The sequence below is a fragment of the Drosophila serrata genome, unplaced genomic scaffold (genome assembly GCF_035046125.1).
Source record: "Drosophila serrata isolate PLE 108 unplaced genomic scaffold, ASM3504612v1 contig_21, whole genome shotgun sequence".
Taxonomy (NCBI): Eukaryota; Metazoa; Arthropoda; class Insecta; order Diptera; family Drosophilidae; genus Drosophila; species Drosophila serrata.
The window spans coordinates 16,605-32,187 of record NW_028256919.1 but is presented as its reverse complement, the minus strand read 5'-3'; the positions used below and the strand labels follow the sequence as shown (position 1 = coordinate 32,187).

Genomic DNA, 15,583 nt, shown 5'->3' with positions numbered 1-15,583 from the left:
TACATAGAAAAGGCACTGCTCTTCAAGAATTACACTCTGGCCACCTTCTTAGAAATAGAGGGGGGGTCTTTCATAACGTAAACGCAAACTCCATCTTGAACTCCCTCAACAAGGTAGGAGTTGACGATGGCATTAGAACCTGGATAGGCGCAATGCTTACGAGCAGACGGATAACAGACGAACTGAGTGGTGTTCATCACACAAGATTTGTGAAGAGAGGCACACCTCAGGGAGGAGTTCTGTCTCCGCTGCTATGGCTGATAAACATGGATGACATATTAAAAGCGCTTAACAGTGAAGGTCTAAAAGTGGTAGCAAACGCAGACGACTTAGTCCTTCAGGACCCTTCCCCGACGTCATCAGCGAAGGGGACTCACCAAACTCAATGCATTGGCAAAATACTGTGGATTGGGCATCAACCCAGGTAAAACGGAGCTTATGCTGCTCACAAGAGGAACAAGGATTGCCAATTTCAAAAAACCTCAGACAAAAGTTATAGAGTCAGGACTATCGCAACAAGCAAAGTATCTAAGAGTGATACTCGATGCGAAGCTGTTATGGAAACAAAACATCAAAAAAAAGAGTCAAATAAGCTAGCATAGCTTTTTACTCCCGTAGGTGGTTGTTCGAAAAAAAACGTGGGCATCCTCCCCAAGATAATAATGCCCCGGTGCAACGGGTACACTTAGATTACGCCCCGCAACAGCACTGAATGTCATCCTAAACATTATTTCAATAGAACATATCATCAGGAACACAGCAACCCAAAGTGCGGTACGACTGAAGGCAAGCCAGAGATGGAAGAGCTTCGACACAGGGCACTGTACGATCCTTCACGAAATGAACTATCGGATGACAAAGGACACTGATTAAATGACAACCGAACTACAATTCGGGAACCCATATACCACGATGAACTCAACAAAGACAATGACAACATTAATTCGAGACCTACGGAGTTCCAAGGTAAGGATCCACTCAGATAGCCGAGCCACCAAAAAATCTTTTGCAACAGCAAGGTCTACACCTACACTAGTGGCCAAATGCAAAGAAACACTAATCAGACTAGCATAGGACAATAGGGTACAAATAGCCTGGGTACCCCGACAAACAACATCCCAGGAAACGAGAAAGCGGACGAGCTGGCAAGGAAAGGGTCAGAGGAAAGATCCAAAACAACAGTCACACTATTCTCTCTGAACTCAGTCCAGACGGAAATTCATGACCATTTCAAACTATTTGCCAGCAAGGAATGGTCAATGAACGCAGAGCACAGAGGATCAAAGCTATGCTGGCCAAATTACAACGGGAGACGGACAGGGGAACTGATCTACAAGAGTAAAAAAGACATCAGAAGGATAACGGCCACTGGACAATAGGTACGTACGCCTCCAAGATGGGCCTACCCTACAACACACACTGCAGAAGTTGCAAGGAACCGGTGGAGCAGGAGACACCAGAGCATTTATTGTGTCACTGCTCAGTGCTTAACCAAATCAGGGCTCGTCACTTCGGAGCTCACCAGCTCAGGTTACTAGGGGAAGTGGGGAAACAGTCAGTGACTGAAATCCTAGCCTACCTAAATGACACGGTCTGGTACTGAAGATGGGGAGTCAATTACGACCTAGGGTGTGGATAAAAAAAAAGGTTAACTGGGTAGCCTCACCACTTTAACCTTAACTTACATAACCTTATTCTTTTCTATTTATTTTCCAAATGTGTTCTATGAAGGCTATAAAAGAAAAATCGTTAGATTAACATTAAATTATGAACAAAGTTAAAAAATCATGTTATCATTTAGTTATATCCATTTACCGATTGTTCCACTGCCAGGTAAATAATGAAACATAGATTTTTAAACTTTTCAATATATATATATGTATGGTCTCTGATATCGAATGCGACATTCGTACGCATTCAAACTAAAAAAACATGTGCCAAGACTTTATTTTAATTTTACAAAATTTGAAACGTATAGCTCTTGCTTAGCACTATAATTGGTACTAAGATTGATTTTGGGCACTTCGTTTCCAAAACATTGACTAAAATATACTGCATTCGCACGCAACAAAAACAGAAGTTATATTTGCAAGAAATCAGTTTAAGCTCCGATTTCAGTGAAACAGTACATTTTAATGAAATATGCAACGAATTATCTTAATAATGTATTTTGTTTGACTTTAAAATATAATATTAGGCAGTTATTTTTTAAATTCATTTTTAGTCTATCTAGCATAATGCTTTTGCCATGCCTTTTTATGACCTTTTTAATAAAAATAACATAAATCGAAATTTTTTTAGAAAATGGAAAAATTCTTTTAATCTTAATCAATACGACAAGAAGAACTTTAAGAACTTTAAGAGCTTTTAATTTTTTGGAGAATTGCCCATATGTATACCTGCAAAAGAAATGAAAATATCTTCACCATTTTATTCAAAAAGTGAGTAAAGCTGAAGAAAGGGACAACATTTGATCTTTTGGCTTTTTATACTGATCAAACATATATGCATATACATTAAAGACTTGAAAATGTCTCCTGGACTACGGGGCGTATATCTGACTGAAATATAATTATCTTCTAAAAATTCGTGCTTTGATTAATGTTAAAGTTGTTTACTAGAAAATATCATTCAGTTTTTAATACTTACTTTGTCATTTTTGATGCATGGTGTAAACCACATTTTCATAAAAACTTCAGTTACAAGTTTTTGAATGCCTTCTTCATCGTTAACACGCCGTATCATTTTAACGCAAATTTCTGGAATTTTACCGAAGTCTGGATACTCGATGCAGATATCTCTCAAAATTTTAATTACTCTTTTTCGTACGGAAACACCAGTATCCTAAAAAAAACAATACAATTTTTATTATATATTTAAAAGGATATAATTTATATTGAAACTCACCAATATTCGTGTCGACAACATGTCATAATATTGATCAATTAATTCTTGATTACTTAGTACAAATTTTCCAACCAAATCTACAGCTGCTTCTCTAACTGAAATAGCTGTATCTAGGAATTTTTGGTTTACACCCATTTGCATATCTTTTCGTTTCAACACAAATGGATCAACTTCTACAATATTTGCAAGACATTTCATTGCACGTGTCCTTACTGCTATGGACGGTTCACTGTATTAAATAGAAAGCGCAAATTATTACAACTATAATGCAGATAATATAATATTTAATACTTACTTAACGACTAATATAATCTTCTTTAAGCATCCATCAAATGATTGACTGAAAGGCCTTTTGGTAGCTAAATATTGCGCAATAAGCTGTGCATTATTATAATCTATGTATGTCTTTATGTGCTGATTGGATATTAGGTTTTGTTCGCCAGATATTGAATATGGCTTTATTTTGCTGATCAAATATTGTTTTCTGGCATCCAATGTATTAAACATCTCGACTTTTAATTCCAAATCCATAACATTATTTGTTAAATTGTCATTTTTTTGTAATCCTTCAGTATCGGTTTCATCACATGATCCAGAATCTGATGTATCCAAATATTCACCTTAAAAAATAAATTAGAAATCAGGTATTTTAATCTAGAAGCACTATACAGTAACGCACTAAACTATTGGCACAGGTGTAAACTTAAACATTTAGTGCCATTTCCAGGCTTTTCAGATATTATAATAAGTCAATTTTTTTTACATAGTTAAATTAAACATTTTCTTAAAAGCACCATTTGCTCGGTTTTTTCATTAACGTACTAAAAACTATTTAAATTTAAACAAAAACAACAAATTTCGTGAAACAAAAGTCTTGGCACACTTCTATATATTGAGTTATATACCTTATCCTTGATACCCTCGATGAACACCAGGTTACCAACACCATCGGATGACATGCATCCCCATACCATCACGCCTCAGCCACCGTGTTTGACTTTTGCGCCAAGTTACTTTTATCCAACTCAGTTTTCGGTTTTCTCCGAAAAAAGTAACTGATCCCAAAATTCAATTGGCTTGCTCAGATACCCTTTAGCGTAGGCCAAACGCTTTTTATACCCTTGCAGGGTATTATAATTTCAGTCAGAAGTTAGCAACGCAGTGAAGGAGGCACCTCCGACCATATAAAGTACATATATTCTTGACCAAGCATCAACAGCCGAGTCGATCTAGCCATGTCCGTCTGTCCGTTTCTACGCAAACTAGTCTCTCAGTTTTGAAACTATCTGAATGAAACTTTGTAGTTAGTCTTCTATATACTCTCACTCGTATACCTATATGTCGGAACGGGCCGGATCGGAAGACTATCATCATACAGCTGCCATAGGAATGATCGGAAAATTTTTACAACAAAAATTATAACATTTTCAGTTTTCAACAGAATTTGATAAAATTGTAGGTATAGGCATCTTATATTCTAAAATTTTTTGTAAAATTTTATGAAAATCGGACGACTATATCATACAGATATAGAGGAATAATCCAAATCTGTGAATGTAAAACTGTAAATATCATATAAATAGGTGAATGAAATGGAAGCAGGTATTACTTCATTGTTGTTTAACATTAATTTATATTGTATTGATTCCTAGTCATTGAAGTTCTGTCTGCAAGGGTATATAAACTTGTGCGTGCTGAAAATAGCTTCCTTTCTTGTTTTTATTGATATTAGATATGAACGGCTTTCGCCTAGCAGCACGCCAATGTAAGTTGGTTTCGGGCAGGGCACTTTTTACGGCCTTCGGATGATTATCCTTCCCAAACTCGGTTTTAACTTCAGCGGCGGTCTGGGAGGACGATGTTTTGGAGTCCACTTTGACCTTGCGGATCACCGCGTTGCGTTCCCGGTGACTTAAAGCCTTGGGACGCCCAGATTTTGGTGCGCTCTCCAACTTTCGACTCCGTTGTAGCGTTGCACGATGCTCCTAATGGAAAATCGGCTTAGTTCCATAATTTTGGCAAGTTCGCCATACAATTTGCCTTCATTGTGCAGATGAAGGACAATTTTTCTTTGAGCTACGTTGGATTCTTTTCGCGTATTCTCCATTTTCAAAAAATTTAGGCAAAAGGCAAAAGAACTGTAGATAAATGTAATATTTTTGGAAATTTTGTGACGCAATGTGCTCAAAAAAAGTCCCCTTTTACATTTGTTAAAAAAATAAGAACATAAAGGCCTTAAGTCTAAAATAAATCAAGGAAAAATAATAACTGTGCCAAGATTTCTGTGTCATGAAATATGGTAATTTTCTTTAAAAGTTGATATAGTTTTAAATATATGAAACAAAATATAAAAAAAAGGTTATTTAATACATAGTTATTAAAAAAAAAAATTTGTTCAATAAAATAATGTAAACGCCTGAAAATATCACTTAAAGTTCAAGTTTACAACTGTGCCAACAGTTTGAGCGTCACTGTATATGCACAAATCATACACAAAACATTTTCAAACATTTGCTTTAATCTTGTTCGCTTGTTCTCTTTTCTTGTTATCGAAACTAACGCAGAGGCTTATGAAAAAAAAATTGGCAATCGTATATATATATATGTCGGTGCATTGAAACTGCGTAGAGGTGTACGAATACTCAATTTCGGGTATTTCGTTAGAAATACTAATTTCACAAGAATGGTAATATTGCATCAGCTTATAATTGTGCTGTGTCTGTGTAGTGTAGTTTTGGGAAGAACCGTTTTAGCGGGGCGACAGCGTTGTGTCGCTGTCGCCAAATGTGTTTCTAAGAAAAAGAGATAGAAGCGATGAGGACGACAGATCAGTTTACTGCGTACTGCCGTCGTCGCTGGAGTAAACTTCACAAGCTTCGCTCTAATGGAAGACGAACATAATAGGGATACAGAAACATCGATGTGTGCGTCAATCGATGTTTTCAATGTTTAAAAAAAAAACATCGAGTGAAACATCGATGTTTCTAAAAAAAATTGAATTTAACAATATGACTAGATTTTATTCGAGATCTGTGATATCAGGACTATCAATAGTATTATTGAAATGTGAATTCTTATTGTTAAATAAAAGCTTGTTCACAGAGCCTTGTCCTGCGGTCACTAATGGTTTGTCCAGCTTTGCTGAACACTCTTTCCGCTTCGCCTGACTTGTTTAGACAAGTATTTGGCTGCTACCAATTTTAAAGAGCAGTAATCAGTACTCATCTATAAAAAAAAATGGTTACTTAGCATTTTCCGCATAACAATTTTAAAGTCTTTCCTTCCAATATTTTAAAGTGTCTTCATTTTCTCCAAGGTTTTCTTTTTCGGAGTTGTGTGAAAAAACATCGATGGTGGTGACCAGGAAAATTAAGTGGCAAGAGTGACCAGAAGGAGTATGTTATTGTTCAGGTGGACGTGTTTACCAAATACGTCTATCTAAGTCATAGTTTTAAATTAGACAGTGAGAGTTGCTAAAAGCCGTTCAATCTGCTGTTTCATTGTTTGGAGAACCAAAACGAATAATAGCTGACCAGGGAAGGCGTTTTACAGGCGCAAGGTTCAGTCAATTTTCTTTAGATCAAGAAATAAACTTGCATTTGATAGCCACTGCTGCAAGTCGAGCTAATGGTCAAGTGAAGCGAACCATGAGCACGGTGAAGAATATGTTAACGGCGGTTGAAACTGGAACACAGTCTTGCCAGGATGTGTTGGGAGAGGTGCAATTGGCAATCAATTGCACAACCAACCGCACTACGAAAGCAAGTCCTTTAGAAATATTATTGGAAAAGGTAGCACGCCCATAAGGATTACTTCCACCTAGTGACATAGAAAATGTTATTGATTTGCCAAACGTAAGAGCGCAAGCTTCAAAGAATGTATTAGCCAATGTAGTTTATGATAAAAAACGATTTGATAGAAGTAAGGTAAATGTAACATGTAAATGTAAAATGAAAGACACCAAACCAAGCTAGGTCCGAAATTCAAGGGGCCTTTTGAAATAGTAAAAGTTCTAGAAGGTGAGTGTCGTACGTCCCTTGGATTTGCCTTTAACGGCTCCACATCTCTAGTTCCCGCCAAACAAAGGGAACACCCCTGGCCCGAGGCCGACAAGCAGATGCGAAGCACTACGTATGTTTTATTCTGCGAAAAGATGAACTTAGCCTTAATTTTACATTTCATTAAACTCTCACACGCGCTTTTCGCAGTGTGTCCTCCTACTTTTCGCACGACAATAAGAATGCCCAATTTTGGCGGTTAACTTATCGATAAAAATATGCCCATACACACTTGGGCCCAAAATCCATCAGTATTTTCTCGTCGACACTTAATATACTAACTGCGCCTATCGATTACAATATTCAATCGTCGCTGTAGACCTCCTCCTGGATACCCTTGCGCCACTCTCGTCGGGCAAGGCAGGATCACATAACCAGCGGTGTGTGCTGCTAATCCATCTCAGCTCCGTCTTCGAGTCTGTCCACAACAAGGCGTCATCGATGACCACACTGTGCTCCTCCTTGACACTGTTTATTAGTCTGGTTCCAAGAACTGCTGCCTGCAGTTCCAGCCGTGGGATCGACATCGTTCTCATCGGGTCGCACTTCGTCTTTGCGCATACCAGCACGTTGTCGTCCTCATATGTGACTCTCCAGTAGACCACCGCCGCGAATGCAGATTGACTTGCATCCACGAACACGTGCAGCTCTATGGCTCTAACTGCTCCGTGTCCTTTTGAAACATAGTGCTTCCATGTTGTAGAGCTGATGTAATCTCCGTAGTGGATTTGCTAGGTATAGCCGCTGCCGTGGTTATGTCTACAAGCGGTTTTTGTTTCACTACTGGTTGTTGATCCACTCGGTTGTTATAGGGGTGGCTTCCCCTCCAGTCGGCCGGGCGTTCCTCCTGGGTGAGCGCTGCATCTTCCCAATTCCAATAGGGCGCTGACTTAGCGCACTTCAAATGGCGCTGCTGATCCACTCGGTTGTTACAGGGGTGGCTTCCCCTCCATTCCACTCGGTTGTTATAGGGGTGGCTGCCCTCCATTCCACTCGGTTGTTATAGGGGTGGCTTCCCCTCCATTCAGCCGGACGCTCCTCCTCGGTGAGCGCTTCAAATGGCGTACCTGTGCCTCCTTGTCGCTGACTGCGACTCAACTGACGCTGCCTGCGTCTCCTTGTCGCTGTCTGCGTCTCCATTACGTCGCTGTCTGCGACTCCTTGTCGCTGTCTGCGACTCCTCAACTGATGCTGCCCGCGTCTCCTTGTTGCTGACTGCGACTCCACTGACGCTGCCCGCGTCTCTTCGACGTCGCTGACTGCGACTCAACTGACGCTGCCCGCGTCTCCTTGTCGCTGACTGCGATTTCGCAACCGACACTTGGGGCGCTGCCTGCGCTCCCAAGTTGCTCTTGCAGTCTCTCTCGGACTGCAAATAAAAGGAGTTGTCTCTGCGACTCCTCAATCGACACGTTGGGCGCCGCCCGCGCTTCCACGTTGCTTCGCAGTCTCCCTCGGACTGCGAATAAAAGGAGTTGTCGTGCGTCCCTTTGATTTGCGTTTAACGGCTCCACATCTCTAATTCCCGCCAAACAAAGGGAAAACTCCTGGCCCGAGGCCGACAGTCAGATATGAAGTACTACGTATGTTTTATTCTGTGGAAATGAACTTAAGCTTAATTTTACATTTCATTAAACTCTTACACGCGCTTAGCGCAGTGTGTCCTCCAGCTTTTCGCACTACAATTTTGGCGGTTAACTTATCGATAAAAATATGCCGTACAAACTTGGGCCCAAAATCCATAATTTTTTTCTCGTCGATACTAAATATACTAACTGCGCCTATCGATTACAATATTCGATCGTCGACAATGACAAATACGTTTTAAAGTCCTTAACTAATAAAAGAAATTATAAATATGCATATGAGGATTTAAGAAAATTACCAGAGGGGCAAGTGCCCGAAGAGCTAAATGTGTGTGATAATTATGATAATATTGTTGAAGGTAATATAGCCGTTGCAGAAGGTGAAGAGAGTGAAAATGCAAGTACTGAGAGTATTGATAGTATAGAAGAAGAAAGTGAAATGCACCAAGAAGGGTGACGAAGTTGTACTGCTGGCCAACGGAAATGGCAGAGAACTGAGACCATAAAATAGTATGCAAGCACAACTGCAAAAGATATTGTTTGTTTTGATCATGGCATGTGGGGCATTTGATTATCTGACAATAAGAGTGAATAATGAAGAAGAATGAATAAATTGAATTGAAGTGATGAAAATTATGTTTATGGAAACCAATACTCTTTTGTGAAATTGTTAATATGATAATTTGTTGTAAATTAAGATTGAAAAATTGGCTATTGTTATGAAACTTTTTAATGTTCAGTCTAATAAACAAAAAAAGGAAAAGGAAATAATAATGCTATTATTTTCTACACGAGGTCGTGTTAGGGCCAGGATGGCCGTGTCGGTGCATTGAAACTGCGTAGTTGTGTACGAATACACATTTTCGGGTATTTCGTCAGAAATACTAATTTCACAAAAATGGTAATATTGCATCAGCTTATAATGGATTCTACACGATAGGGGAAATCGGTCAACAACAAAAAGAATAACAAATAAAAGACATTTTACTGTGAAAAAAGTAGTTGTGAAACTACTTTTGACCACCTCTGTATAAAAGTATATGTAGAGCAGAGTTGCAGTTATCGATGGTTAATAACGTGTTAACGTGTAAGAAGACCCAGTTGGACTTTGCTTCATGCGGTGAACGACTCAAGTTAGAAAACTATGTCGAGCAGGGATGGCCTTACGCATGGCCAGTTCAGCAATGTGGCAAACGCAGCATTCAGTACCAGAATCGAACGCAGCTCCGTTGAATGTAGAATTCAGTGCTGATTGCTCAGGAAAGTATTTCCATTTCGCGATATTTTTTTAACACGAAGTGCGGCGATAATAAAAACGAAAAACTCAGCAATTATATTACGTTTCGCTCTTTAAACTACCAAGAATTCCTCTAAATGAAAATCGGAAAATAACTAGAGCATCTATCTATGAACTTCAAAATATTTTTTTAAGAATTTGTGTACTTTTTATGTATAATAATTTTATAATCCTTTTTAACCACATGTATTGATTTATTTGAAATTTGTTGGTTAATCCCTAACACAAACATAAATAAAAAAAAAATAATTTAATTGAATTAACTAGCCTGTTTGGAAGGAGGCGACGGCAATATCAAATATCAAGCGAGCAAAAAAATAAATGTCCTAAAAGGGTTTGCCAGTTTTGGTCCCTCTTACACGCTATATGCACATATTTGTACATCGCCGACGCAATTTAAGTTGTCTGCGTTGGGCGATGTTTTACCGACCGGACTGTTAAACATTATGAAGCAGGTTCAATCTCCAGTTAGTCGTATAATATTCTAAAAAAGTTTGTAAGTATGGTTAAAAATAATTTACTACAATTAAATGTAACCAATGGAAAAAAATCAGCTTGTACAAAAATAGAAGCTTCATATATATGTATTTTTTATCACTGAGCGCTGCGGCATCATGAATTACGCCGCTCACGCATGAATAAAAGCGAATGAGAACTTTAAATAAACGGTGGGTCCGACCCACTGAACGAAAGTCAGGAGGAATCTGGCTAAAAAGTACGACTGGGAAGATCACGATTGTGTTAGAACATCTCTAGAGAAAAGAGGCACTTGGCGTCGAAAAAAAACCGGTGGAGAAGCGTTACAGAAAAGTGGCAAATCGATGTAGGCAAGTTAGAGTTCAATCGTCTAAAAGTCCAATAAGTCACCGAGGGATTAAGTCTGGGCATTACAGTACGTTGATTCTTTCATGGCTCATAATAAAATTAATAAACCGGATTTAATGCCTTACATATATATTGTCCCTTTTCAAATTCAAATATTAAAACAGTCAAATTAAAAAAAAAACTTGGTTGGAATTACTTAGTTCCTTGCGCTACATATACAGAAACAAGCTGGGCTGGCGAACTTGGTCTCGGCCCAAATTGATGTTTTTTATAGTCCCAGGGTGATAATAAAACGCATATAATTCAAATGCCTAGGTTATTTATTTAAATCTTATTAATTAAGAGCAATACTATTAAATATATTTTTTGAGATCCCTTGGTGATTCTTGCTCGAGTTACATTGTTCATTAGTTTCTTGACGGACATTGCACAATTTGGCATTATTCAGATTCCACAGCATGAATTGGTCACGCTGTCGACCGATTTGTATAAATGCAGTTCTCCAGCAATTTGAATTTGAATAATGGAATTCAAACTATCGACATCCTTATGCTTCGATGCTAGTTTTGTTCGTTCACTAAACTAATCAAAATTTTTATAATTTTGGGAAATGCCGGCAAAAACGTTGTTGATGAGTTCCTCCTTTAATGACGTATATACGCAAAAAGTTTCCGGGAACGATATCCATTTGAAGCATCAACAGGAGTATTGACATTGCCAAGTGCCCACAGATGCCTTAAGAATTCAACCAGGCGTCTGTAAAGTGTCTATCGTGTTTGCGTTCAATTTCAATTTCTTAAGTTCGCACCACAACCTCATCTGCAGCTATAGATTTTGGGATAACGGAAAGTTTTTGACGAAAATCTCCGGATAGCAATATCAAAGTCCCACGATACAATCTTAAATCACCTCTTAAATCCTTCATCGATCGGTCTACTGCTTTCAAAGCTCATTTATGCTCCATCGTGCATTCAACCCAAATATACATTTTTCATTCTTGCATCAATTTTGTTGTCTCCGAATTTTTGGCTATTGTGCACGTTGAATTTTCAACAGAAAGAAGATTGCCATTGCCAGCAATGCCATTTGATCCAACATCTATTCGTGATCTTGGCCGAATAGTTGACAGAATCAGTGAAATGACTAATGTCTCCCAATCCCACCGAGAGCATCGAGAAAGTAAATGCATCCCATTCCATCGTCAACAACCTTTGTCAGCCAATCGTATATTTTTTTCCCTCTTTTTCCACTTTTTCAACATTAAGAATATGGTCATAGGACATTCTGTAATCAGGTGCGTTCACGGGTTTTTAAGGAGTTTCCTCGAGGAATGTGTAGGCCACACTAGAGTTGCCAAAGGGGTAAGGCGAGAAAGCAGAATCCGCAAGAGCCTAAGCGGACGAGATATTAGGGGATTTTTGGGGAAATATTTATCGACGTCAAATCGCTCCACCCCCACCCACATCGATGCCGTCAGTCGTACAAATTAATCTTAAGCGCAGATTGCACGCTTTGGTATACTTAACGTTCCTTTTAAGAGAGAACGATATCAATATTTCGCTACTCAAGAACAATGGACTAAGGACGGAAAGTATCCGGATACCCTCTTCTTACGAGCTTGGCGGATAGGACGAGAGCAACTATAGTAATAAAGAACTATAAGCAGTTTTTTATTTTATACTGAGAACATTGATTTAATAGTTTCCAGATTTATGACAGCAAAAGGGACTGAAATGTTTATTACGTCAGAAAATATGGCCCACGGGCATAAGGTTCCACTAGAATCGGTAGTTCAGCTGCTGCAACGGACCGATGGCACAAATAAGACCCTGGTGCTCGGATGATACGCATAGAAGCACACGCTCTGGGAAAGCGCGGAACCAAATGAAAGAGGTGAGTCACTTTTTGATTAGATTATATTATTATTATATCGTAACGATAACAATAAGAAAGTTCTTACCTTTGTATTTTCTAGCACGGAGATTTATCAAGGGTAGGAGAAGGTGTCCGAAGTGACCTAGCCAGTAGAGTCGTTGCAACATAGCTTTTCAGATTGTGGAACTAGGAAAAGATAGTAAAAATCCTTGCCAAAATACACAAGCCCAATAAACAAAACCTGCCGGCACGTCAATAAGAGACAAGATAAATAATTATCACCTATTGGACTCGTTGCTTGCATACAGGAAAGAACGATTAACCGAGACTGCACCATATGAAGTGGCGAGTCACGTCGATAAATCAATACAAAGAATACGCGATGGTTACCTTCTTAGACATAAATGTGCAATTATATAAAGGTCAAATCCATCCTAAGCTCCCTCATCTCGATAGATTTTGAGATAAGCATCAGAGAGTGGAAATAACTGAGCTGAACTGAACCGGAATGTTCATTGATAATCAATATTTATATACATACCACTTCTCCGAGTACTTTGACATTTGGATTTTTTAAAAATCTGTCCTTTATCATCATTTGTTATCCTTCTCCTCTGGTAAATAATATCCCGATACCATTGTGCCAAGTAAAAGTGTCGAGCATAATCCCATATTAAATTTTCTTCCTCAGCATTTACAGCTAAGAAATCGAGAAGCATTTTTTGCAGGAATTCTGTTCTTTGATCCTCGCCATGTAACTCCGATTGAGACTGTAAAGTAAGTTTATAGGTTTAGTTTTTCCATAACAAGAAAAAAAATGTTACTCACAATACATACAGGTAAATCGCCTTCCTTTTCCTGTTCTTTTTGTATTGATTTAATCATAGAATCTATTATGTTAACCTTACATCGAGATTCAACAGTGTCCTTACGTAATCGTGCAGCCACAATTCCAAGGTAATCTAAAGAGACCAAGCGAATACTTTGTTCTATACTTTTATCAGAAACATAGCGAACTAGCATTGTTCCGAGAAGTGAAAGTAGCAATTCAGATGCGGGCCATTCGGGTTTGTTGGCAGTTGCAAGCAAATCATGAATGAAATTTTCAAAGAGAGGTCGAAAATCAGTTTCATTTGACCGAGATTTGCATTTATTTAAAAAAGTTGTTAAAAAATTTCCTCCGATACTGACAGCGACATCATACTTTTTTAAAACCAATATATCCGTATTAGGTTTTACTACTTTTTTAGCTCCGCTTGAAAGATTGTCGGCCAAATTAATCATTTGAGTTTTATTAATAAGCTTTCCATTATCACAAAGTGAGTCTGGTAATATAGTAGCACATTGAATTAATTGCAGTACAAGGGCTGTAACCATTTGAATATTTCCACCATTATTTGTAAGTTTGTACGGTCGTAGATTTTTTTTCGATGAAGGTAAGCGATCAATTGAAGATAAAATATCTCCTAAGATACTGTTTCTTATTTTATCATATCTTTCCTTGCGAAATATCTGAAATATATTTTCAAGTACATTAGAGAAATGATTTTCAGTACATACAAAAAATGGAAGCCTAAACACATTTTTTTTAGTTTTATACTCATTACTCGTACTTGACAACACGAATTATAGTCATATGTACATTGCAGGCGAACTTATTTCTAAAATACTCTTTTTATAAAATATTTGTTGTAGTTTGTTTAAGGTTACGATTGCTTCAGAATTAATTAATTTTAATAAATTAATTAAATTTAATTAATTAATTAATAAATTAGTCCACAATTTTTCGTGAATCCAAATATTGCAAATACTATGAAAAACTAACATTAATAAAAGGTTTCACCACACAGAAATTAAAAACAAAATCCTTTTTGTAGACTTTACAATCATGTATACCCTAAACTACTTTTTATACCCTTGCAGGGTATTATAATTTCAGTCAGAAGTTTGCAACGCAGTGAAGGAGGCACCTCTGACCATATAAAGTATATGGGCAATTCTCCAGAAAGGTCCACCGCGGCCAAAAACTTAAAATTGCTTAAAAACTAGTATTTTTGAAATGATTACATAAAAAATTGGTCAGGATGATCAAGACTATGAGAATTTTTCATTTTCTAAAATAAATTTCAAAAAAATCGATGTCAAAAACGCGCAAACGCAAATAATGTTGTTTTTATCAAAAAAAAAAAGGAATACGAAATGGCATGTTTTGTTTCGATGCCAATCTCCTAAACCGAAGCATTTTGCTTTGACTTTTGGTTTCTGTTCACGTCAGAAGGCCCTTCGCGGCGGCCGCGGCGCCGCCTCTGTCCACCGAGCCTCCAAAGCCTTGGCCGCTCTTGCACTCCCGCAAGTCGGCTCTTCGAGCACTGCTCATCGGGCTAGTCTAAGCGCTCCCGCGCCCACTCTTCGATGTTCGCGAACGCCCGCTCCCGAATTCCCGTGCTTCGCTCGCTGCTAAGCGAGCTGAGGGACGGCTTGTTCGCGCTCCACTTCTCGGGCCCGCTCTCGCACTGTCAAGCGTAGCTTATCGGTCGGGAGCGCGGCCCTTACATTTAAGCTAGAGTTAGTCTTAGGTATGCAGCGCAATAAAGCTGACCATTTGATTTGCCCACGACGCCCCCGTCTTTTACTTTTCACCTTCGCTTGCGACGTGGGAATTTCCATTGGGCTACATTTGACAAGACAGGATCTTCAGCGGCAGGATCGCCCCCCTACAAACATGGTCCTTCGAGCCGGATGAGGATATCCTTCCGTCCCTTCACCAGCAGTTCCCGGTGATTTTTCCGCTGAGATAAGTATATGCTTGATTCCGTCTTGTTCTCGCTGCCGGTCTTAGACAGTGGGCCGAACATTTAATTTCGGTCGCACCGCTGCAAAATTTATTGTTTTTCGTTCGTGTCAACTCCCCGTCCGAGTTTTCCTGACACCACGGTAGTGAGAAATTCCACTTTTCTATTCGCCTCCGAACTTCGAAATTTTCCATCCGTGTCCGTTTTGTGTGCGCCGCCATCCTCCTCGCCGTCTCTTCGATT

At 38.7% G+C, this 15,583-nt stretch overlaps 1 protein-coding gene and 2 long non-coding RNA genes across 5 annotated transcripts in view; 1 reads left to right on the top strand and 2 right to left on the bottom strand.

Annotated features, from left to right (window-relative positions):
• The window catches only part of Nipped-B (Nipped-B cohesin loading factor), a 57,319-nt gene extending 43,079 nt beyond the window's left edge, over positions 1–14,240 (bottom strand). Inside the window, exons 1-5 of one of the 3 annotated variants that reach the window (XM_086829075.1) lie at positions 13,377–14,240; positions 13,090–13,318; positions 3,203–3,527; positions 2,908–3,136; positions 2,650–2,844 (exon numbers count right to left, since the gene is read on the bottom strand). In XM_086829075.1, coding sequence (XP_086685201.1) covers positions 2,650–2,844; positions 2,908–3,136; positions 3,203–3,527; positions 13,090–13,318; positions 13,377–13,925 — 1,527 coding nt within the window. In that variant the 5' untranslated portion in view covers positions 13,926–14,240. Of the gene's footprint in view, positions 1–2,649; positions 2,845–2,907; positions 3,137–3,202; positions 3,528–3,586; positions 3,764–13,089; positions 13,319–13,376 lie in introns of those variants that run through there. The other 2 variants (XM_086829080.1, XM_086829088.1) reach the window with 2 other exon arrangements.
• LOC147645083 (uncharacterized) lies at positions 12,111–12,558 on the top strand. Its single transcript, XR_015270770.1, has 2 exons — positions 12,111–12,318; positions 12,375–12,558. It is a non-coding gene; the product is annotated as an uncharacterized LOC147645083 (long non-coding RNA).
• On the bottom strand, positions 12,340–13,036 carry LOC147645082 (uncharacterized). The gene is made up of 3 exons (XR_015270768.1): positions 12,939–13,036; positions 12,634–12,789; positions 12,340–12,574 (listed from the first exon to the last, which is right to left on the bottom strand). It is a non-coding gene; the product is annotated as an uncharacterized LOC147645082 (long non-coding RNA).
• Positions 14,241–15,583: the final 1,343 nt, after the last annotated feature.